The sequence below is a fragment of the Nelusetta ayraudi genome, unplaced genomic scaffold (genome assembly GCF_046127955.1).
Source record: "Nelusetta ayraudi isolate G7.1 ecotype Tasmania unplaced genomic scaffold, CSIRO-AGI_Nayr_v1 ptg000059l, whole genome shotgun sequence".
NCBI classification, from domain to species: domain Eukaryota; kingdom Metazoa; phylum Chordata; class Actinopteri; order Tetraodontiformes; family Monacanthidae; genus Nelusetta; species Nelusetta ayraudi.
This window is the reverse complement of record NW_027466109.1, coordinates 3,497,890-3,522,452: the sequence shown is the minus strand read 5'-3', so window position 1 is coordinate 3,522,452 and position 24,563 is coordinate 3,497,890. Positions and strand designations below refer to the sequence as shown.

General features: G+C 47.1%; 1 protein-coding gene across 2 annotated transcripts in view; it reads left to right on the top strand.

Moving 5' to 3' along the window:
- The window catches only part of notch2 (notch receptor 2), a 38,997-nt gene extending 14,552 nt beyond the window's left edge, over positions 1 to 24,445 (top strand). The window contains exons 3-35 of one of the 2 annotated variants that reach the window (XM_076039440.1): positions 6,031 to 6,305; positions 6,782 to 6,989; positions 7,112 to 7,245; positions 7,719 to 7,841; positions 8,408 to 8,641; positions 9,019 to 9,174; positions 9,273 to 9,458; positions 9,737 to 9,850; positions 9,958 to 10,071; positions 10,205 to 10,438; positions 11,311 to 11,421; positions 11,545 to 11,737; positions 12,098 to 12,243; positions 12,326 to 12,439; positions 12,561 to 12,680; positions 12,851 to 13,003; positions 13,152 to 13,380; positions 13,592 to 13,793; positions 14,108 to 14,261; positions 14,389 to 14,573; positions 14,978 to 15,110; positions 15,384 to 15,635; positions 15,740 to 15,852; positions 16,383 to 16,912; positions 16,998 to 17,339; positions 17,448 to 17,593; positions 18,009 to 18,213; positions 18,407 to 18,494; positions 18,580 to 18,733; positions 18,828 to 19,147; positions 20,059 to 20,206; positions 20,441 to 20,538; positions 20,909 to 24,445. In XM_076039440.1, the coding sequence (XP_075895555.1) occupies positions 6,031 to 6,305; positions 6,782 to 6,989; positions 7,112 to 7,245; positions 7,719 to 7,841; positions 8,408 to 8,641; positions 9,019 to 9,174; positions 9,273 to 9,458; positions 9,737 to 9,850; positions 9,958 to 10,071; positions 10,205 to 10,438; positions 11,311 to 11,421; positions 11,545 to 11,737; positions 12,098 to 12,243; positions 12,326 to 12,439; positions 12,561 to 12,680; positions 12,851 to 13,003; positions 13,152 to 13,380; positions 13,592 to 13,793; positions 14,108 to 14,261; positions 14,389 to 14,573; positions 14,978 to 15,110; positions 15,384 to 15,635; positions 15,740 to 15,852; positions 16,383 to 16,912; positions 16,998 to 17,339; positions 17,448 to 17,593; positions 18,009 to 18,213; positions 18,407 to 18,494; positions 18,580 to 18,733; positions 18,828 to 19,147; positions 20,059 to 20,206; positions 20,441 to 20,538; positions 20,909 to 22,396 (7,402 nt within the window). In that variant the 3' untranslated portion in view covers positions 22,397 to 24,445. Of the gene's footprint in view, positions 1 to 6,030; positions 6,306 to 6,781; positions 6,990 to 7,111; positions 7,246 to 7,718; positions 7,842 to 8,407; positions 8,642 to 9,018; positions 9,175 to 9,272; positions 9,459 to 9,736; positions 9,851 to 9,957; positions 10,072 to 10,204; positions 10,439 to 11,310; positions 11,422 to 11,544; positions 11,738 to 12,097; positions 12,244 to 12,325; positions 12,440 to 12,560; positions 12,681 to 12,850; positions 13,004 to 13,151; positions 13,381 to 13,591; positions 13,794 to 14,107; positions 14,262 to 14,388; positions 14,574 to 14,977; positions 15,111 to 15,383; positions 15,636 to 15,739; positions 15,853 to 16,382; positions 16,913 to 16,997; positions 17,340 to 17,447; positions 17,594 to 17,987; positions 18,214 to 18,406; positions 18,495 to 18,579; positions 18,734 to 18,827; positions 19,148 to 20,058; positions 20,207 to 20,440; positions 20,539 to 20,908 lie in introns of both variants that reach the window. The other variant, XM_076039439.1, reaches the window with a different exon arrangement.
- Positions 24,446 to 24,563: the final 118 nt, after the last annotated feature.

Sequence of the window (24,563 nt, the reverse complement as noted above, 5' to 3'; positions counted from 1 at the left end):
CTAGTCAGTTAGCACTGTCTAATGCATTTGTAGTTGCATTACCAGGTGAAGACGTGGTGAAGTGGCTGATAGGAACAAATCAGGAAGTGTATATGTGGATCCTTCCTTCCTCCTTGAGCTGTTGAACACACGCACTTAAAGAGTGTGTAAAATGCTGACACCTTCATAATAGGTGTTGAAGTTGCAAAGTACCTTAAGTGTGATTGTTAGCATGACTATCAATCTAATCTGAACACATAACAAGGTGGTAATTTCCTAGTTGTCAGTTTTCTATTTGCTCTTCTAACCAAAGGGGGAGCTCCAAACTGAAGGAAAAAAAAAAAAATACAGAATAAATTTCTAAATCAGTTAGTGGTATTATAATGTGGACCTAGATATGGGAGTTTTATAGGGCAAAAAACATATAGTTGGATACTCATCATGAAGCCACCGCAGAGGGAGGATAATGACAGAACACAGAGACACAGGCAGATGGAGCGCTCACAGAGAAAAACAGATGAGTCTTTTTGAAATGTTTTTAAACACAGTCTTCGATTTTACCACACGTCCCCAGATTGGACTCCACCCTTCCGCAGCCCTTTATTCACTCCACGGCGATTCTTTTCAGTTTGGCCCTTTTCACTACTCATTTCTGGCTTTCTCTTTAAATTCTAGGCCTGTGACTTCCCCTTTAAGGCATCCTCCTCCCTTTTTTCTGTTTTGATGTCAATCTCACACTATCTTCTGCCGCCTTCACTGTCTTTTTTTCAGGTTTCTTTTTTACTTTTTCTTTTTTGCTGCCTTTGCACTTCTGTTTGAAAACGGGAAATTCGTTTTAAGTTTCCAGTGTAGAGTGGGACTCCTTGTGAGCGCTGTACATGACATACTACTACTAGTTTTCCCCACTGCCAGACCTCCCCACACACTACATTTATAATGTGGTGAACCGTGGTCTGCAAAGAAATTCCACCCTGAGCCTTGCTATCATTTCTGATAGGGGTGTGTTAAAGTGAAAAACTATGTTTTGGGCTGATGGTAAACACTCACCACAGGTTTGGCGTAGGATTGTAGTATAGATATTTCTTTTGAATTGTGGAAAAACTTTCATTGTAATGCTTGGCATAAGGCTGGGGTGTTGAGAAAGAGGAAACGGTTAAACCATTTAACTTGCAGTTCAGGGTATATTTAATGGTGATGGGAAAAGAGGTGGTTGATGTCACATCAACTGACTTTTTTTCTTCCCATAACATTCATTCTAGTTTGCTTGGTGTCCCTTCACGATGCTTAGATACACATTTGCATTGGGGGTTTCAGGGTAGCAGTTGAAGGTCAGTTGTTTGCTCATGTTTTTAAAGACACAATTTTAGCTGTATTTCCTATAAAAATGTGTTAAATCAGTCTAGTTCTCTTGAGTCAAGAAACAGTAGATAAGGAGAAGGTCAACCACTGGTGTCCTTCCCTATTCAGTTCCGCCGTATCACCACACTTTGGACACTTTGAGAAGTTCCCCAATCAGAGTCTGTTGTGTTAGCGCCAGTCCACATTGCTGTAAAAGTGTCTCTTACTCACCGTGATGATATTTTCTAAAATGGAGCCGTTGACTCATACAGTTAGCATGAATTTAAATAGCTAAGGTCTTTTCACAATGTTAAGTAGGTGTAGCACGTATGTTGATGTTGGACTTTCTCCATCAAATTCTCCATTACAAAGCTCACTGTCCTCTTTTCCGACTGTACTCCCGCCTCCCCTGCTCACGATATCCGTTCATGCACGGAGAAGACAACACTGCAGTGAATAGACCACCTATGTTGAAGTCTGGAATGATCCACAGATTGAAAAAGGAGCTGGTTTGCGCTCTCGCTGTGTCTGACTCTGGCTCAGCTTCATGTTGATGCCCTCAGGCGGGAAGCATGATGGAGTTATTAAGCGTCGCTGAGACTAGAATGGTGGTTAAGGCAGGCAAGCAGGGTGGGTGGAGTTGGGCGGTTGGAGTTTAGGAGAGAAAGAAATGGCACGAAAGAGAGGGGAAATTAGTGAGGGGTGGGGGGCTGAGCTGGGGACGCAGGAATGAAGGTGGGCGACATGAGGTGAGTAAGCGAGAGTCAAGCAGCTCCTCTCACTACTCACTACAAACCCCCCCTGGTCAGACAGGACAGCCAGAGGTCAGCATGAGGTAGTGGAGGAGTAGGAGGAGGAGGAGGAGGAGGGAGAGAGAGAGAGAGATGGGGTGCAGAGGGAGGAGGTATGTGTAATATGGGGGCGCTAATGTGAACCAGCTGTGGAAACCTGACACCTCTGGAGTAGGTTGAAAAGAGAGGTGGAGGAGTGAGAAAGAAAGGCTGCAGGAAACAGTGAGGAGTGAGAGAAGGATGGAGCAAGGGGGGGGGAATATCCCAGTTGGTTCAAAAAACAGTGACTGGAAAACACAGATGAATTTGGTCAGAACAAATTAGAACTGACATTAAAAAAAAAAGAGAGAAAGAAAATCTGTCACCGTTCTCTCTGTGCCAACACTTGTGTGCCTTTGTGTGTTTGATTGTCTCCTTCCTTGCCGAGTCTCTCCGCTCCCCGACTACAGCGTGAATCATGCAGAGCCTTGTCTGTTTGCCTCGGGCACCGCAGATAGGGCCGCGGGCTAATAATGAGCTCCCTATCCGACAGTGAAACCTGAAGGACGGGTATCGTTCCCTGACTCCATGGCATGTGTGTCTGTCAACACTGGGCCGATAGCTCTATTTGAATTTAATAGAGGTTTCTGTGTATCTTTCCTGTCAGCACGTTGGAATTTTCAACCCCTGATAGCGAACAGTTACTCACGGCTGTTATGGCTGTTTTTTTTTTGGTTTTTTTTGTTTTTTTCTTCGTCTATTTATTCTTGTGTAAAGTGTAATTTTTTTTGTTTTTTGTTGTTAAATCTTTCAGTCCTCACTTTTAACCCGCCGCTCAGACCGAAAACACGGCGACGGAGCAGAAGCGACCGAAAGCCTCCTAACTTCCTTACACAAGTGGATAAACTTGACTTTGAGTCACGCATGTTTCGTGTTTGCCATAGCTTTAATGGCGAAAATGTGTGAAATGTTCCCAGTGAAACGTAAACCAGGCATTAACCTGGACACGATGTCCTGTGTGTGACAGCCCGCTAATGTGATGTATGTTACAGGGCAAAGGGCCATGTCGTTACTCCTCCAGCATGCAGCTCTCTTTCCCAGGATGCCCGCCGTGTTGTGATGTCATGCTCAAGCTGTGTTTGTGTTTAGAGCGCGGAGGGGAGGGTCCACCTTTTGTGTTTGCGCATTTGTGTGCGCGTTTGTGTAGAGGCGCGTGTGCTGCGGTGGTGTGTGGGTGGGGGCCAGCACACAGACGCGCTGACTCGCAGACGGGGAAGTGGGAGGACGGCCGCGTCTGATTTGTCCTACCGCGTTTTTTTCAGAGGCGATTTGACTGAGTTCACCTTTGCGCTGAAGAATTAGAGCGCTGGCCGTTGGCTCAACAAATGTATCAGCTATGGTTCGAACGAAGCAGAATGTTTTTGCAGCACCGGTACATCAAGATGAGTGAAAAGACAAAGTTTACAAATATGAGTTAGCACTGTGATTTTGACCTTGGTGTCAAACAGCACACATATTCAAAAAAGTTGGAGGAGAAAAAATACAGGTAGAGGTTTGTCACCACTAAAATGTTTATAATTTATGGATATTTTAAATGCATTCTTGAGATGCTTGGCTGTTTGGGTCCGTATGTGGAGCTACAAACCACATTTTAAACACACAGCGTGTCACACAGAAAGGTGTCACTTTAAAAAAACAAAAAAGAAAAACCCACACAGTTGTCGGTGTACACAGGTATTTTAAATTAGTGCATTTGTAATTGACATTTTATACCAAACACTCTCATTTTTGTGGGGGTTTGGTGGGGTTCGTACTTTTCTGTGATTCAAATATGTCAGGATGGGAATTTCACTCACCAGTTGTGGTTTTGCTTTTTTCCCGCCCAATCGTGGAAGTCATGTGACTCAAAGTTGCCGCACGTGATTGATCTGCGGAATGTCTCGGTGCCGTGATTCATCCCCCTGTTATTTTCCCCCATCTGTGCTAAACCTAATATCTTCAAGCTGCCGTGGGGTGGAGCAGCCGATGATAAACAAAGTGTGAAATTAAATGAAATAAAAAAATCCCCTTTCCCGTCTTATCGCTGCTTTTTCTTTTGTTGTTTTCATGTAACGATGAAAGGAAGCATCAGTTTGGCCGTGCACGTGTGTTTGTGCGACTGTGTGGTGGAGATCTTCTCTCACCGTGTTACCTGAGCGCCTCCGGGGAGTCGGGCTTAGAGGGCCGTGTGGGAGGTGGCGGCTCGCTCTGCTCCACACAGTCTCCAGACAGTCAGTCTGCCATGTGCCCTATTCACACACACACACACACACACACACACTCGCGCACACACACACAAACACACGCGGCTCATCCGAATAGGGCTTTTACCATGCTGATACACACGTTTGGGAGCTCAAGTCACAGTACTGTCACAAAGAGAAGTGGTGAGTGAAAGTAGCAGGGCCGGGCGCGAACAGAGGAATCGAAAGCGACAGAGGCCTCACTGTTTCCAATCGAATTCTCAAGTGGACATGTTGTGTAATATCGAAATTTTCCTCGCACACTCATGGGGTATTGTTAAATCACTGACATTCCCGAAAAAAGAGGTTCCATATATTGTATTATACATTTTCTTTTTTAAACTAGCTCCTATCAGGTTCATTGGGGCAGATTGTCAATTGCCCATCACCAGACAAGCTGCCCTGCTGACTTTGATGAGGAAGCCACTATTGATACAGTTTTTAAAATACAGACAGGAAAGCCACTCATAATTAATAAAGGAAAGGCACAGTTGTTTTTACTATCTTTGTGGACAAGCGCATGCCAGTTGAAATTGAGGCCGGTTCAACTTTCTGTTGGTCGCGGATGTGTCAACTCACAGCTGGTCGCCAGGAGTGAAGTGCACGTCTCAGTGTCACGCAGTCGCTGGCTCCTGTGATGGAAATGACATAGAAGCCTGTCATCACCGTGTTTGGTGTCAGTGCAGCTGGTCGCAGAGCAAAAGAGTGAACCAGGGTCAGGCTTAGGTGTCCGAAAATGCCTGACTACATCTCCTGACTTTCTTACCTTGGATAAATTCATGTTGCTTTTGACTTTTTTTCCCCTCCGAAAGGCTCCACGTCGTTGGCCAATAATTGCTGTACCTTTTGCAATTGTTGTTTTTGCCAGTCTTTAGTCAACAAGTTTCCGATGTCCCCACCCCACATCCTTCCACTTTCTGGCTTCTCCTTTGCCATCGCTGACCCCTGTTTAACTCTACGACCGCACTCAGCTTCCTCCTTGTCTCAAGCTGCTTTACAAGCTGACTGCTCAGAGTTCAGAGCAGCTCGTGTGTGTGTGTGTGTGTGTGTGTGTGTGCGATGTGATGTGAGGACATGTGGCTCAGCTTCAGGCGGCGGTTTATACACTGTCCAACGCAAGATGCTCTGCTACCAATAATAAAGAATGAATAAATACACTGCAGTCAGGGACACAACTAACTGTTGTGTATGACAAGGGATTGGGTTTATTAACGTGATTAATCTTACACTCCTCCATTAGGATGTGGTTGTGTCAATGCATCAGCCACAGAAATCAGATGGCTGTTTACTCCCGCTGATGCATTTGTGTCTTAGATGTGTGTATGCGTGCGTGCGTGCGTGCGCATACGACATGATGATTCTAATGTTACTTCTCACTTCTCACTGTGTTGTCGTCTGATGTGGTTCCAGACGTATATCGGATTGAAACTCATTGCGTTATTTGTTTGTCTCTCTTTCAAGAAAAGGGAAGCAAACACACACACACACACACACACACACACACACACACACACACACACACACACATTTATTTTTCTTTTAAAATGACCATCTTTCAAACCTGTGAGGTGCTAAAAATAAGGTCTTATTTACGTCTTTGTGCTGACAAATGCCTTTTGCATCATCCACCATTCATGTCTGTGTGTATGTGTGTGTTTCAGGTGCGCCCCGGGGTTCATGGGCGAGTACTGCCACCACAAGGACCCCTGTTACCCCGGATACTGCCTGAATGGAGGGAACTGCTCCGTGGCCATGTCAGCGGGTGTGCCCGTGCCCAGCAGCGCCGCCTGTGTCTGCCCTCTGGGCTTCACTGGACAGCACTGCCAGACGCCCCAGAACTCCACGTGTTACCCCAACAACCCCTGCGCCAACAAGGGCATCTGCAGCCTGCTGCCCCTTGACAAGTACAAGTGCGAGTGCGCCAGAGGATGGACAGGTGGGATAAATTGATAAATGGGCATCCTATAGGTGTCCGACCTGTACCCTATACAGAGTGCAGGAAGGCAAAGACAGCTGTGGAATAGTTGGAAATGGCGAGGGACCCCAGTACCGGAGACCTGTGCTGTGCAAATTTGCAGCAATTAGTTTAAAGTAGATAAACTATAATGCATTGATCAAAGTTGATCCAGTCAGCTTAATATAAGCTTTAATATAATAAAGCTTAATCTAATATTACAGTTGTTTCCAACAGGATGTAAAACACAACTGCACTGAAAACAACACAAGAAAAACACATTTGCAAACTTATTTAAGGCGTCATTGAATGTTTCTTTCCTATTGCCTTTTAATTAAAATAATATTGACGTTAGCATAATATAAGAATGATAATTTTATATTATTATACACTATCTGCTGATAGGTGTTACATAGCGAGAAGAGCTGGTGGTGACACCACTTCTGTTTACATTGCAGGACTGCGGTGTGAGCGTGAAGACAGCTGTCTGTCCGGCCCCTGTGCCCACGGCGGAGCGTGCGCCGCTCTGCCCGGTGGCCGCTTCTCCTGCTCATGTCCTCCAGGGTACACGGGCCTCCGCTGCCTCAATGACACAAATGAATGTGCCGCCACACCCTCCATATGCCAAAATGAAGGACAATGCATCAACACCCCTGGTTCCTACAAGTGAGTTATTGTATTATTTTTTTTTTAAACCACACTTAAGAAAGAAATATCAAATGTATGGATGTCCTCTGTTAAGACTGAGGGAAATGAAATGTGTCAACCTGACTGTCTCTTTTCCAAAGGTGCGTGTGTGCTCCGGGCTTTACTGGCAGAGACTGTGAGAGCTCCTACATCCCCTGCTCACCTTCACCATGCCTGAATGGTGGCACCTGCCACCAAATCTCCGAAACCAGTTACTCATGCCATTGCCTTCCAGGTAGGATGATTAGAATTCTCAAGCGAATTTGCTGTTTTTTAATAAAATTGAGTAAGAGTTAAAAAGGGAGTGGTGGACCAAACACCAACACAGATGTGGAATTGCTTTGCCTACAGCGATTACAAAACCTACTGTACGAGAACCTCTGCCTGTTTTTCATCGAATTGTAACTTTTGTTTCCCACAATGTTACTTTTATGTTTAAGATACAAACTGTCTGATCTTGTCAAGTTTGTTGTCATACAGTCTCCTGTCAGTCTTACAACTGGGATGTTTATACAACAGACGCACACACACGCACAAACAGAGCCTCTGTTTACAGTCTCTGCTGACACATCATAATCCACTGACTGTCTTCAAGTAGTATTCATGTGTACTTTTCCCAACAAGTGCACAAGTAAATGAACTAATTATAATGAATGAAACGAACAGTCTTCATGGCTTTGAGGCTCATATCTCTTTCTTTTCCCGCAGGTTTCAATGGGACTAACTGTGAGCACAATATTGACGACTGTCCTGGTCATCAGTGTGCTAATGGAGGAATCTGCATGGATGGGGTTAATACCTACAACTGTCAGTGCCCCCCAGAGTGGACTGGTAAGTGTTATATTTGTTTTTTAAGTCAGATAAAGCCTGAAAGGTACAATCCAATAACATGTTATTCAGGCAAGCTTAATGCCAAACTATAAAGCACGCCTTCTGAAGGTTCAGAAGTTTGCTAAACCAATTATTTGAAATATAATTTTGATTGTGTGAGGCAGAATAAATGTGTGCTGTGATCAGTGAAATAAATCAGACCTTGAATTCCCATTTCTACGGGTAGTTTATATCCTCTTTACCTTCAAGGTGTGATACTTAACACAAGGTGTGTCTGTGCTAACAGGCTTGTGTGGCACATTTAGGCTTTTCTCCTGCAAAGCAAACAGGCTCACATTTTCTTCTCTGGCTGTCAGAGTCCATATTTCCAATTGGCACACGACAAACAAGGTCACTTGGATTTAGGAGAGCGATGACACAATGTTTTACATTCGCTGCGATAATAAAGAGTTGTTCCTTCTTTTTATTTGGTGCATTGCAAAGTTACAACTTAGCTTAAATTGCAAGGTGCTGCATTAATTCAATGTCTGATCCCCACTGTTAACCTCTTTCTTTCCTCTCTGTAGGCCAACACTGTACCGAAGACGTCGACGAGTGCCGCTTGCAGCCAAACACTTGCCAGAATGGAGGGACCTGCACCAACCTGATTGGCAGCTACGTCTGCGTGTGTGTTAACGGCTGGAGTGGGCCCGACTGCTCTGAGAACATTGATGACTGCGCCACGGCGTCCTGCACCGAAGGTTCCACATGCGTCGACCGCGTCGCATCGTTTTTCTGCATCTGCCCTCCTGGCAAAACAGGTACGACCTTTGTGAAAAACCAGTGTGTGATGGCTAAATGATGGCAATATGTTTTTGCAAAATACAAAACAGAGCTCCTGTATGTCGGAAGGAAATGAGGACTGACTGTTAACCAGGCAGAGGAAAGTGAAAGGCTCCTCCTGACATGATCCATGTTTGATACAGTCATTAAACCACATAATAGTTTCGTGCTACACACTGGGTGGAGACTGAATCATTCAGGATTTATATGTAGCCTCGCCCTAATGAACCTTTCCTCAGGAGCAAATTTGCTTTGTGTTTGCCTGTGGATGAACCTGGCATAAACCTCTCATGGTTTGCAACGTGTATTGTGTGTGGGTTTTTTTTAATGGTTCGTTTTTTTGTTGTTGTTTTAGGACTGCTCTGCCACAGAGACGACGCCTGCATCAGTAACCCGTGTAGGGCGGGCTCTCAGTGTGACACCAACCCTGTCACTGGCATGTACAACTGCAACTGTCCCATAGGATACATGGGCAGCACCTGCAACATTGACAGGAATGAGTGCAGCATTGGTAAGGGAGAGAAATGTCTGAATAGTATCAGCTTGTATATGTTTTTTGGGTTTTTTTTCCACCATACCTTACCATTTTTTTTCTCTCTTTAACATCAGGTCCCAATCCATGCGAGCATGGTGGTCAGTGTGTGAACACTGATGGCTCCTTTACGTGTAACTGCGGGAGAGGCTACACGGGGCCGCGCTGTGAACAGGACGTCAATGAGTGTGCATCAAGCCCCTGCCAGAACGATGGCACGTGCCTGGACCGCATCGGGGAGTACACTTGCATCTGCATGTCCGGTATGATACATTATGAGGCCTTGTTCTATTCGTACAATTCATGAACTAAATCCATTAGAAGTGTAGCTTTGTGAAATACTAGCGTTTCTGTCACCCTGTCCTCGTCATTTAAAATTGTTTTGAATAACAAAGAAAAACAGTTAATTGGAATACGAAGATGTTAAATGTTACAAAAATGCTTCTGCTGCACTAATACCTTACCGAGAGAACAAATTGTACCATATTCAAATCACAGTGAAAAAGAGACTATTTTGGAATCTTTATTTTCTTGCATTCAGGATTTGAGGGGACTCACTGTGAGATTGAGGTGAACGAGTGTCTCAGCTCGCCGTGTCTGAACCAGGGAAAATGCCACGACAAGGTCAGCCGTTTTGTCTGCGAGTGTCCAGCAGGTTTGTTTCACATATTTAAAAAAAAACGACAACTTTTTTTTCTTTTTATTTTAAATCAGCGATTAAATGCGAAAATGTTCTGTCGTGGATTTGTCATGTGTTTTCAGGTTTCAGCGGTGAAATGTGCCAGATTGACATCGACGAATGTTCCAGCACGCCCTGTTTAAACGGGGCCAAATGTATGGACCTGCCCAACGGATATGAGTGCGAATGTGCAGAAGGTAAAATAGACTCAACGGACGGCTCCAAGATGCCACTGTAACAATAACCTCTGCTTTGTACCGGCAGGACATTTACACTGAGCCCCATTGTATGTCCTGTGGTGTTTCTCTAAAACCAAACGTCTTCGCTCAGGTTTCTCCGGCCGGCTCTGTGAGGAGAACATCAACGACTGCATGCCAGAACCCTGCCACCACGGTGTGTGCAAAGACGGCATCGCTACCTTCTCCTGCGAGTGCTACGCCGGATACACCGGCGCCATTTGTAACATCCAAGTTCAGGAGTGCCACAGTAACCCCTGTCAGAACCGAGGGCGCTGCATCGACCTGGTCAATGCCTACCAGTGCAACTGCCCACCTGGAACCACAGGTAGGAGCTTGTGTGCTGCAGCACGGTGTATAGTACCAAAAAGGGAATTTGCATTTTTATACTCGGCCGTCGGTTACTCAAACCTGTGGCAAATTTAGAGGTGATGATTCTTCTGAAAAAGTGTTATTATTATTATTACTATTCTAAAGTGGCGCTAAATTAGCCATAAAGCTTTTAAAACATCTAAACAATCCTGTAATTACAATGCAGTACATCTCCTGCCAAACATGCTGTCACTGTTCTTATTCTTCTGTGTGTTTTTTGTCCTCCCAGGATTAAAGTCTCTCTCAGCGGATCACGTTTTTAGCCGTCACCTACAGTTGAAACTTTCAACCTGATACTCTCTTGAGAGTTTCCTCACCCAGGAAGTGACTCGAATACATAACTAAGATAGATATTACCAGCATACGGCATGATCTAGCATTTCCTGTTGTTGCATTTCGAGTTGAGTGCTGTGTAAGCTGTATTTTTGGGCACACGCACCAGTAGTGTGTGTGTCAGATGGGCTCAACTATTCAACGCTGCTTTTCACTGTTCACAAACGGACTCGGTTCCACACTATGTGCCGTTCCGCTCTGAAGCCTGATACTGAGGTCTTCGCCGTCCTTTCAGCCAGCCTTGCGTCAAGTCTCGTGTCATGACTTCACTTCCTCTCCTCTTATATATATTTATCTAGGTTTGCTCTTTTTTCATATCTCTATCCTTCTTTCACTTGCGAAACTGAACAGTGAGTTTTTCCTCCCCCTGCAGGAGAATGAGTGAAGTGCCATTGCCTTTCTCACTTTAAACACTATGTGGGGTTAAAATTGATAAATTCTGTAACCGGCACCGAATATTTCAATGGACTGGTTTGTCATTTTAATGTGTATTAGGGGTGAATTGTGAGATCAATGAAGATGACTGTGCCAGCAACCCCTGTCAGAATGGAGAGTGCCAGGACGGAATCAACGAGTACAAATGTCTGTGCAGCCCTGGATATACAGGTTGGTTTGACCTTATTTGTATCTTATTTGAGTGAACCCAGAAGTGTTAAAAATTACTGAAACAAAAAATTACTTTAAGACTCCTCCCAATACTATAAATCCTTTCCAATTTCTCTCTGATAGGATCTAAATGTGAGGTGGAGATCAATGAGTGCAGCTCAAACCCGTGCATGAGCGGAGGGACGTGTGTGGACAAAATCAATGGGTTCCACTGCCTGTGCCCACCCAGCACCCACAGCCCTCTGTGCCTCTCGGGGACCGACCATTGTGCTGGCCAGCCTTGTGTGAACGGACAGTGCATTGAACAGCAACTTGGGTATGTTCAACCTTTGCTGAAAGCAATATTTGTCTTTATGCTGCAGGTCATTTTGCACTGGATGTGCACTGGACTGCAGGGAGTGTAGCCAAGAAATGTATTTATTAATTTATTTATTTATTCATTTTCAATAAACAATTCATCATGTGTCACGTTTAGATTCAGAGACCAGCTTTGCATCATCCCACTTGGAATTTGAATGTGAATGTGCACACGCAGGTTTTAGTTGAAACGATCCGATGATGAAATCATTGCATGTCCTCAGCTGAACCAGAACACCTTGTGTTGGAAAGAACTGGCAGCTTTTACAGTCACGATAAGACATGATGAGGTCATTAACACTTCTTGCGTCGTGCGTAGCTACTTCTGCGAGTGTGCGCCTGGCTGGGTGGGGCAACACTGTGAGATGGAGAAGGATGAGTGCCAGCCTAATCCGTGCCAGAACGGCGGCTCCTGTTTAGATCGACACAACGGCTACACCTGCCTGTGCCAACCTGGATTCAGAGGTGAGAGCTGTTCCGTTATTTAGTTACATTAATTTGACAAGAGGTCAAAAAAAATTAACAACAAACTTCTCTTTGTTATCAGGATTGAACTGTGAGAAGAATATAGACGAATGTGCCTCTGGGCCGTGTCTGAACCAGGGCATTTGCACCGATGGAATCAACAGTTACACCTGCCACTGCAGTCTGCCGTTCACAGGTTGGTCTCGCCAGACGTGCGCTGTGGCCTCGATGGGTTTCTCTGCATATGGTCCTTGTCACTGCAGCATCCATTGCCACCGTTTGTAATTGTGATTTTGAATGCGTGTCGTCAAAAACAGGCAAACACTGTGAGGTGGAACAGGTTCCTTGCGCTTCCCATCCATGTGAGAAAGGAGGAGTGTGCCGGCCATCTGCAGACTACACCTCTTACACCTGTCGATGTCCGGCTGGTTGGCAAGGTACGAGTGTATTTCGGTTTGTGGTGAGACTAAATATACGACAATCTCCTATGGTGTAAACATTCAGGCTCCATTTATTTATTAATCATTCTTCTGTATCTTAATTATTGCTGTCTGTGTTGCTTGTTGCCAAGTGGATGCTGTAACACTGCTTCCTCTAAACGGTACAGGACCACGCTGCAATGAGGATGTGAACGAATGCAAGAAAAACCCTTGCAAAAACGCAGGCCGCTGCATAAACAGCCAAGGGAGCTACTTGTGCAAATGTCAGCCTGGCTACGGTGGACACAGCTGTCAGATAGACGTCGACGACTGCACGCCCAGTGAGTGTTTTTTATCTCAGCCTATTTAGTCCCCTCACATGTAAATGCACAACTCATTTGTGTGATATCGTCAATGATAACACATATTTTACCTCTTGGAATTAGGCGTCGATGACAATAACTTCTCTCCCTCGCTGCTTTCCTGTAGATCCGTGCCTGAGCGGTGGCACTTGTGTCGACGACGTCGGGAGCTTCTCCTGCAGATGCCGCCTGGGATTCGAGGGAGAACGGTGTGAGACCGACGTGGACGAGTGCGCCAGCCAGCCCTGCAAGAACGGCGCCTTCTGCAAGGAGTATGTCAACAGCTTCGTGTGCGAATGTCGACCCGGCTTCAACGGCATCCTGTGCGAAAACAACATCCAGGAATGCACAGAGAGGTTGGTCTAAAGCTAACTTGCTGTGCTCGCCATTACTGAACACCTGGATGACCTCTGTTGGAACTCATTTAGTGACTTTTTCTTAATACCAGCTGAGTTTGTGCAAGAGAGCTGGAAGTTTACTGTCTTATTTACACTTTAAGGTCCAGCTGATATGCGCTGTTACTTTAAAGTGGATTAATCGGCCCTCTTTTACCTCCCGCACCTCTAGCTCTTGTCTAAATAATGGGACATGTATCGATGACATCAACACCTTCTCCTGCCGCTGCCGTCCTGGTTTTTACGGGACGTTTTGTGAGTACGAGCAGAACGAGTGCGACTCCCAACCGTGTAAGAATGGAGGGACCTGCACTGACGGCCTTGGAACGTATCGATGCACCTGCCCGGTGGGATACAATGGACAGAACTGCCAGGTACACTGTGTGTTGGTGTGTTACACAGTAAGGACAGGGTGCTAGTTGCAATTCAGTGTGAAGTTCCCTTGCATTTGATGTTGTGTAAAAAGCTAATGAATCGTTATTTATTTTTAAACACCTACGAGCAACTGTTGTTGATTTTAAAATGTTTCAGTCTGCAAACTTGTGCAAAGCAAATGCTTGAAAGTCAGTTTGGTGAAATGCACATTCGCAGAAATGAGAAAGTTTGCTGTACGGGTTCTAATTTTCTCTCTTACTACATCATTTGAAATTAAATTAACCATTTGATCAACTTGTCCTTATGTTTGCAGAACTATGTGAACCTGTGTAGCCAGGTGCGCTGTCACAATGGTGGCGCCTGTTCTCAAACAGCGACCTCCTGGACCTGCCACTGCACCATTGGGTGGACGGGACTTTACTGTGACGTCCCAAATATGTCCTGCCAGGATTTTGCCGCCAGACAGGGTAAGCAACTACTTCCTCTTGTTTTCTTATCTCAGTGAGAAAGAGCACTTGTGATTTTCAATTTCTTCAGACTTGATAGAGATCTCTAATAGTATTTTTTCCCTCTTTACTTAAACCTTGAAAACAGGTCTGGAGGTGGAAAGCGTGTGTAAAAACGCCGGGCGATGCCTGAATGATGGCAACTCCCACAAGTGTGAGTGTCAGCCAGGATACACGGGCAGCTACTGTGACGAGATGGTCGACGAGTGCAAGTCAAACCCTTGTCGCAATGGAGCCACGTGCAAAGACTACCAGGGAACATATGAGTGCATTGTAAGTAAACCTGTGTTCTTGTTCTTATTGTGAGGAAAATGATTGCAGCCACACAATTGCAACCCAGGACTGCAGAGTCTCACGGGAGGTGAGAGCTGCCTCAGCGACGTGCTTGCGCACTAAAGAATCTATCTGCAGCCTGTCCGAACCAATATTTTGCAGGTTACATCAAAAATTCCCCTTATCTACATTTAGCCAAATGCGCCAAAATGAACTTCGCTCCGCACTTTGCCCATTTGACCGACACAGCCTCGTTGTCCCTTCGTCATTAGTTTGCATTTGCAGTGCCGTTAGCTTATGTTTTTCATTTTCTGGTCATAACCTTCAGGAAATCAAGCCCTTGGCGTTTTAGATTTGTGTTTTGTCGTGAGCGTGACAGCAGTTTGCCTGTCGTTGTTTCGCAGTGCAAACCAGGCTACCAGGGAGTCAACTGTGAATACGACGTTGACGAGTGCCACTCGAAGCCCTGCCTCCACGGCGGAACTTGCATCAACCTCATTAACCGCTTCATGTGCGCCTGCCCGCCTGGAACACACGGTAAGTTTGAGGAGGGAATATAAACGGCTGCCTTTGTCAGTGAAGTAGCTGCGTTTGTCCCCTCCCTCCCCGTTTCATGTCGATAAAAGTAAATTTGTTTTGTGCAAACGACTTCCTCTGTCAGCTGCCAAGAATGTTGGCCTTTTTTCCGCTACTTAATAATTTTATGATTACCTGAGGCATTCCTGGTGAAGCTTGAAGAGAATTATGACTACTTTACTTTGAAAAACTGTGTGTGTGTGGCTTTATTTTTGCGGTTATCTGCTTTTGAAGGAGTCCAGTGTGAAGAGAACGTGGATGACTGCGCCCCCAAGCAAGGCTCCTGGGAGCCTCGCTGTCTCAACGGAGGCCAGTGTTTGGACGGCATCGGCCGCTACGCGTGCTCCTGCCCTCCGGGGTTTGTCGGTGAGCACTGCGAGGGGGACCTCAACGAGTGCCTCTCCAGGCCCTGCCACTCCCCAGGGAGCCTCGACTGCGTGCAGCTAGTCAACGATTACCAGTGCCGCTGCCGCCTGGGATACACTGGTACGCACACCTTCCCTTCACACTGTGTTTAACTTTTCACCGTCTTTGCCTGTTGCTCTCCGCGTCAGTCTCTCTGATTCCATGCTGCGTTTTTGCTCCTCCAGGTCGTCACTGCGAGTCAATGGTGGATCTGTGCTTGTCCAAGCCGTGCCACAACGGCGGTGTTTGCTCCATGAACACGAGCTCTGCGCACGGCTATGTCTGCTCCTGCCCTCCTGTAAGTTTACCTTATTTTCGGTCTTTTCTTTCTCTCGTCATTTTCAATAAAACGGCCTGTGGTCTGTCTGGTGTTTTTGGTTGCTGCAGTGTGCATTGCACTGCAATCAAATGGGGTCTTCATGAATGCAGTATGAATGCAGCTATGCACTCTTTTAAGACTGCATGAAGTGAAACTTTGTTTCTTTATATTCTGTGTGTTTTTTTTTTTTTTTTTTGGTATTTTGTTCCTACATTTAATGTAATATAGTAAGTCCTTCGCTCAGAGTTCCTCTATTCACTTTCCCTTTGCTCTCACAATTTAAGCCCCAATCAGTTTTTTTTTTTCACTAAAAGCTCACTTTTCTCTTCACTAACCTCCTGCCCCTTCTCTTATTGTTGTGCTTGCTTCAGAAGGCTACAACGTGACTCAGGTACAGTAAGCAGATTCGTCGGTTGAAGCTAGACACACGTTCGCCAGCGTGTTTGATTTAACAGCGACGCCGTCAACCAGCCAGACTCCTCACAAATGTCCTACGTCTCGCTCTGCAGGGCTTCACCGGCCACAACTGCGGCGAAATCCAAGACTACAACTGCTTCAAACTGCGTTGCCAGAACGGCGGCCGCTGCGTGCAGTCGGCAGTGGGCCAGCTCCGCTGCCAGTGTGCGGCGGGCTTCAGTGGGCCGCACTGCGAGATCAGCCATAGGTGCCTGTTGCCGTGTCAGAACGGCGGCACGTGCATCAACGACCCCGCCAACCCGTCCCAGTACAGCTGCCACTGTCCCCTGAACTTCTCCGGGCGCCACTGCGAGAACAACCTGCCCCGGGCGCGCTCCTGCCCGTACGTGCAGTGCGAGCGGCTCTCGGGGGACAAGGTGTGCGACGACCAGTGCAACAACCACGACTGCCGGTGGGACGGCGGCGACTGTTCGCTCAACTGGCAGCAGCCGTGGGCCAACTGCACCGCCGGCGTCCCCTGCTGGGATCTCTTCAAGAACGGACAGTGCGACAAAGAGTGCGACAACCCCGGCTGCCTCTTCGACAGCTTCGAGTGCCAGGAGGTGCCGGAAGAGACCTGCAAGTATGTCGTCGGCGCCCGTGCAAGTCTTAAAGCGAGGTTTGAGGAGAGTTTTAAAGATCGACCTTAATGTTCCGTGCGTTCTCAGGTACGACAGGTACTGCGCCGACCACTACAACAACGGCGTCTGCGACCAGAGCTGCCACACGCCGGCGTGTGGCTGGGACGGCCTGGATTGTTCTGCCGACTTCCCGCCCATCCTGCTGCAGGGCACTCTGATCATCGTGGTTCGGCTGCAGCCCACGGAGCTGCTCGGGGACTTGAGGGGTTTCTTGCGCGCGTTGGGGGCCCTGCTGCGCACCAACCTGATCGTGAAGCTGGGCAAGGACAACAAGCCGATGGTGTACCCATACAGCGATACTTCGGAGGACTTCGGACTGATCCTTGACAGAAGCCGAATCAAGCGGGAGCTGGAAAAGGAAGTGATCGGGTAAGAATGCTGAGAAGCCTCTTTTTTCTGTCCTTTGGCTTGAATAATAATCACAATTTTGACCAGTTGGCATTGTGTCATTGACGTATTTTCTGTGTTTCCTTGCAGGTCCGTGGTGTACCTGGAAATTGATAACCGTGGATGTTCCCAGCGTTCAGTCGACTGTTTCTCCACCGTCAACGAGGTCGCGTCCTACCTCGCGGCCGCTCACATCAAGGCTCAACTCCCGTACCCCCTTGAGTCGGTCACCAGTAGTAAGTCATTTAGCAGTGAAAATATTTTAGAAATAAGACACAGCCATCATTTTCAAGTTTTTTCTAATTCTGGCAAACACAAGTTCTGTATGAATAGACTCTGGGGTCATTGTGAAATTCTTAAAGATGTAACCTTTAACCCTTAACTTGTTTATTATTGAGTCATTCCATGTTCAAATCTAACTCATGGTTAAACATGCTTCACTGAAATTAGAAGAGATCACTTCTTTGGTTATTTTTTTTATTGGAAGGCCGAGGTATTGTTTAACTCGACCGGACAGCAATAAATAATAATAAGCAAGCGAGCAACAAGGATTCAGCAGGAGCCGTCCCACTGATTCCTTGCCCTTTGATCAAATCAAAGTAACATGTAGGCAAACTAAATAATACGTAGGCTTGTCTACACATCCTCCAGACCCCACTGCCGCTCCTCTGGAAACGCCGGTTTTGCCGTACCTGGTGGGAGTGTTGGTGCTCTTCATTCTGATCATACTGGTGCTGGGGATGCTCGCAGCCAAGAGGAAGCACAAACACGGCGTCCTGTGGCTGCCCGACGGCTTTCTGCCCACCAAGAACGACAAGAGGAGGGAGCCCGTCGGGCAGGACGACTTTGACCTGAAGTGAGTGAATATACAAGATATATAAACAAGTTCCTGGTGAGATGTGGCCATATGTACAATGTGTTGGGGGACGATGGGGGGCAGAAATAATGGGGTAGGTGTATTTCACAGGGTGTTGTACAAAAGTGCCATAATAGCATCAGTCGGTCTGCCTGCTATTAATAACAACTTCCTGCTAACCTTTTTTTAAAAGGAATTTCAAGACCCAGGATGGATCCGTGCTGGATGGAGGTCAGGGGCAGCGGTGGCTGGAAGACGACGTCCCATCAAAGAAGCCAAGAGTGAGTTGATTAGAAGAAGAAGGAAACAATGATACCAATAAAAGCTGGATGGGCAGTAGTAGTTAATGCTTGCTGTTGTTTTCAGACTGAAGGCAAACCTCTGCTTCCCATCGCAATGGAGGGAGGCATTGACAGAAGGGAGTGGACGGTGCAACACCGCAAGGCTGCTGACATCTCGCTCACCCCTCCACAGGCTGACATGGATGTTGACTGTCTGGATGTTAATGTCAAGGGACCTGGTGAGTAGAGAGAGCGGGGGGAAAGTCACCATCAGAATCAAAGTAGTTGAGAAAGATTTTCACTAAGGCTAAGTTGTTGTTTTTTCTCCTCCAGACGGCTTCACCCCTCTGATGCTGGCATCGCTGCGTCACGGCGGAGGTCTGGACTGCAGCCTGCACGGAGACGAGGAGGAGGAGAGCGGAGGAGACGAGCCCGGGCCCAGCGTCATCTCCGACCTGATCGGTCAGGGGGCTTCGCTGATGGCTCAGACCGACCGCACGGGAGAGACGGCACTGCACCTGGCCGCCCGCTACGCCCGGGCAGATGCTGCCAAGAGGCTGCTGGACGCCGGAGCCGACCCCAACGCCCACGACAACATGGGCAGGACTCCTCTGCATGCAGCGGTGGCCGCTGATGCCCAGGGGGTCTTCCAGGTAAGAGGTTCCTTACCTAGTCCACTGTAGATGTTTGAAAAAACAAAAGCCAGGTCTAATTTTTGTCCAACTTGTACAGCAACTTAACAGATTTTATAAACACACAAGAATTTAGCAAGTTGAACGTGAATAGAAAAAAATAGAATGCCTTTATTCATCCCACATTGGGGACATTTGCATAATTACAGCAGCATTTACAGTGCAAAGAGAAGATAAAAGGTAAAAAAATATACATATAAAATCAATATGGATTTACATCTATATGGACACTTAGATTATTTACAAATTATTTTACATAACTAAGTGTTAAAAATAAGTGTTTATAAATGTTTTATTGTACCTGTAGTAAAATGTTGTGGTTTAGAAAAGTTTTACTGAGTGCAGATATACAGCCTGATGGCAGCAGGTAAGAATGACTTGCTGTAAGATAAGATAAGATAAGATAAGATTAGATAAGATAAGATACTCCTTTATCAGTCCCAAATGGGGAAATTCCAGGGTTGCAAGCAGCCACGTTTACACAAAATCCAAGGTTTAAACAAGAGTACAAATTGTAAAATAGAATAAATAAGAATAAAGTAAGATTACAAAAAATAGAAAGAGATGAAAAATAAAAAGTGCACACACAAGAGAAACACGCGATGTAAACAAAACTGCAGGATACCGTAGCAGCATGGCAGTGTGGTCAATGTACCATGTTCACATATTGCACATGTTGATGGGAATGGGTTAGAAAATTGCACATTGTAAATACTGATTGCACAGTAGCGCTCCTTCTTTCACTGATGGTGCAGCAGTCTTGAGCTGATGGAGCTGCTCAGGCTCTCGACATTGCAGGGCGTGGGAGGTGTAATTCCTGATGATCCACTGTCCTATCTCACAACACTCTGTATCTTTGCATTTTTTCTTAGATTTTGATCCGAAATCGTGCAACAGAACTGGACGCCCGAATGAACGAAGGCACGACTCCGCTGATCCTGGCGGCACGACTCGCTGTGGAAGGAATGGTGGAGGAGCTGATCCACTGCCACGCCGACATCAACGCCGTGGACGACCACGGTCAGCACACACACACACACACACACACACACACACACACAGTGTTTTTCTTCGTCTGGAATGTCTTGATGTTGGGATTAAAAGATCCTGTGGACAATCTTAACATTCCTTGTCACAAGTTTTTTTGTTTTTTTTTGCTTGTTTGTTTTTTTCACACTTAAAGCTAAACTGCAGAGCTGCAATATCCACATCATCCACGTCCTTGTTTAATTATTTGTTATGCGTTTGTTTCAGGCAAATCCGCTCTGCACTGGGCGGCTGCAGTGAACAACGTGGAGGCGACTCTGGTGCTTTTGAAGAATGGAGCCAACCGGGATATGCAAGACAACAAGGTTGCTTTCCTTTCGTAATGATGTGATTTATGAACGCTGCATTTATGCATGTTAAAGCTCCAGTGTGTAAAGTTTTTCAAGGAAGTCCAGTATTTAAGAAAACCCGCCTGACAGCGGGTTTGATATTGAGGCCACTGTCAGGTGGGCTTGCTTAAAAAATGGCAGCGCAAGATGGCAGCTAACTGGGAGCAAGACCCCTATTGGTCCATGTAAATTACTTCTTTTTTTTTCTTTTATCAATGTATTTATGGGCAGTATGCTAAGCTTTTACCAATATAAAAATCATAACTCAAGCTAAATTTTACACACTGGACCTTTAAGACGACACACTTCACAGATCAGCAAGCTGATTGTGTATTTGTGTTTTCAGGAGGAGACCCCGTTGTTCCTGGCGGCCAGGGAGGGCAGCTTCGAGGCGGCTCAGGTCCTCCTGGACCACTACTCCAACCGCGACATCACCGACCACCTGGACCGGCTGCCCCGGGACACAGCGCAGGAGCGCATGCACCACGACATTGTGCGCCTGCTGGACCAGTACAACGTGGTTCACAGCCCGCACAACGGGCCTAACCTGATGGGAGGGAACTCCTCCGTCATGTGCGGCGCCAACGGTGGCGGCTTCATCGGAATGCGGCCCGGCCCGCAGGGGAAGAAGAGCCGGCGGGGGGGCGGTGGAGCGAAGGTGGGAGGCGCCGGCGGAGCCAAGGAGCTGAAAGACATGAAGGCAAAGAGAAGAAAGAAGCCGGCCGGAGGGGAGGGGCCAGGCACGGGAGTAGGAGGGGCTAACGGAGCCGGAGCCGCGGGGAGCGCTAACGGAGGGAAGGCTGCTGGAGGAGGAGGATGTGGGGGAGGCGGGGGGCTGCCGGAGAGCTCCGTCACCATGTCGCCCGTCGACTCGCTAGAGTCGCCGCACTCGTACACCGGCGACGCCTCGGCGGTCGCCACCTCCTCTGTTGCGGCCACCGCCGCCAACTCCCCACCCCTCCTGACCAGCCCCGCCTCCCGGACCATCCTGCCCTCTGTTGGCCACATGCTGGGCCAGCAGCAGCAGCAGCAGCAGCAGGCCTGGGTGGGCATGAGCAAGCACGGCTACGGCGGCCACATGTTCGGCCTGCTGCCCCACCAGCTGGGCGGCTCCCACTCGGCCATGGGCCACGGCCAGGCGCCCATGATGACGCCCATGAACGTCACCATGAGCCGCGAGCAGCTGCCGCCCATCGTCACCTTCCAGATGATGGCGCCGGGGGGCGGCGGCGGCAGCGGCGGAGGCCAGGCCATGATGAAGCAGCCGCAGGTGTCCAAGTCGCAGGCGCTGGCCCAGGGGCAGGGTCACCCCCAGCAGGGGGCGGGCCGCCTGCACTGCTCCCAGGCCATGATGTACCCCCTCCCCGAGCAGATGGGCGTCACACACGGGCTCCCGCACGCCCTGCAGCACGCCCACGCCGTCAGCCACGGCATGGAGGCGCCTCCCCGGCCACTGCCCTCCTACCCGCCCATGCAGAGCCCCGTGGATAAGTACCCCACGCCGCCCTCGCAGCACAGCTACACTGCCGCCGCCGCCAGCAGCGGCTCCGAGGGCGCCACCCCCAGCCGCTCGGCGCACCCGCCCAGCGAGCACCCGTACCTCACGCCCTCGCCGGACTCCCCGGACCCGTGGTCGTCGTCCTCGCCGCTCTCCAACTCGGACTGGTCCGACGTCACCACCAGCCCCACCCCCCTGGGAAACCCCCACCACGCGCTGCCCTCCTCGCGCCACACCACACACATTCCCGAGCAGGTGCAGCTGCAGCCGCAGTCGCAGCAGCCGTCCCAGCAGCCGGCGCCGCCGCCGCTGGGGAACATGCAGGTGTTTGCATAGCTGAGTGATGGGAGGGCTGGGGGGAGGAGGGGAGGCAAACAGACTGACTGTGTGGTGGAACAGTGACCCCCCCCCCCCCATTAGCTTTTCATTCAGTGCTTTACTCCTCCTTGTATATGTCTTATAATCATCAGTCGCCACCCCTTTACGTTTTATTTTTTTTTGTTTTTGCACTTATGTAAACTGTGTATAGTTTTTTTCTGAAAATGTTATTATCAACTTGAATGTTCTCAATACCAAAAAGAAAGCTTGGAAGAAACTTGTCTATCTAGGATCAGTTTGTCACAGAGTGCCGTGGCGCCCAGCGGCCTCCGGCCCTCCACCAGCTCTGTCTCAGCACACAAACTGTTTGATGAGGGATCGTCGAGGAAAGTGGCGAGCGGACGATCCTGATTGGTTGTTCCATCCATCTGCTTCCTGTCACAGCTTCTGTCACGCCCTCAGGATGGCGGTGGTCTGCGGGCGGGTTACACACCCAGGACACGTTCCCCCTCCTCCCCCTTTACCAACAGTTTCCATCACCCTAACCTGTGCATCTTTGGACAGTCGCAGGAACTTCTGGAGAACACGCAAACTCCACACAGAAAGTTCCCAGGCCCTGGAAACAAACCCAGGGCACCACAGTGTCGCCCAGGACGTGTATGGCACCAGAACATATAGACTGCTGAGGTGTGGCAATACTGTCTCTTTTTGAACATATGGTCTTTTTTGCTATTTTTTGTTGTTGTTAAATGTGGTAAGCCTGCCAATACTAACGTCTTCAAAACCATTCATCTTTTTATTTTTGTTTACACATTAATATGATGGGTCACATTCAGTTGATTCTTTGTATCTGCAGAGCTACCTAGTTGTTCAGTAGAATTTGTTTGCTTGTGCTATTATTTTTTTTTTAAATGCTTTAGGTGGTATTTTAGAGACATAGGTATTTGGTCTTACAGGACACGGATATAGATTATAAGAGAAATGCAGTCTGACCTGTTTTTCCAGTTTCAGTATGAGTAGCTTTAAATGTTATTGCTGTTACGTCGTTACAAAATTTCCTAACCAAACTAGTTTTTCCGGATGCAGTTTTTGTCTTGTCTCGCTGCAGGTGACACCGCTACTATACTTGTTGAGGGATTGATCCAGCAGCTTGACAAACTTTATGCAAATGCAAACATAAGTGTTACTGTTTTGTGATGAAATGTACATAGACTCCGAGAACATCCTGTTTATTATTCAACTGGATTTTCAAAGACGTAACAAAATGGTGTTTTGTTTTTTCAACGAATCCTGTTGGCACTTCTCCAGATGATTTTTGAATGTTACAGAGGTTTAACCCTTTAAACCACAACTTTCTACATACTTGTTCCTTCCAAACCACTTTTTTTTTTTTTTTTTTTTATGCCTTTTGCCTATCTACAATCAGCATATCTGCACTTTTCTTTTTGTTGTCATGATTCAGAAACCAGGTCTGGAGAGGTGTAAGCTTAAATACAGGTGGGTTTTATTCTTCCTCTTGAAAGCTGACGTTGACAGATGCTTTGCGTGATGCCTCCATAACACAATAACACAGACAATCATTTACTTTTGTCTCTGAAACTTCGGAAAAAGAGCATGAGCGTCTGAAAGACCAAATCGTTTTGCCAAAAATCTTTTACTGTTTCCACTTTGTCTCCAGTAGCGATCATTTTGGGGGGGTTAAAATTTCTAATAGTTTGTGTGAACAAGACAAATCATTCACTCATTTGTGACCATTTTTATGTGTACTTGATTATGTCCCTGTAGTTTCACAAAAGACAAGTTCACATTAAAAACAAATAGAGCGTGTCTGTATTCATGAATCCGTAAAACCATTTGTCGATGTTCTGCTTTCTTTTTTTGTACTTGTACTTAACCAAATAGCCTATTATACTGTACATGCCATATGAAGTAGTTGTCACCGTCTTTCTTTATGTGAGGTAGAACTAAAAACTAAAACTGATGACAAAATAAATTGTCTGAAAAATGCGTAAAATACAAATGATCAACCAAATGTGCTTGTTAAAATAAAGCCACAAACTTCCTGAATGTTGCAGTCTTTTAATTATTGAACACACACACACACACACACACACACACACACACACACACACACACACACACACACACTTCAGGGAAAAATGGCATGTCCAGTAGTTAAGTTATA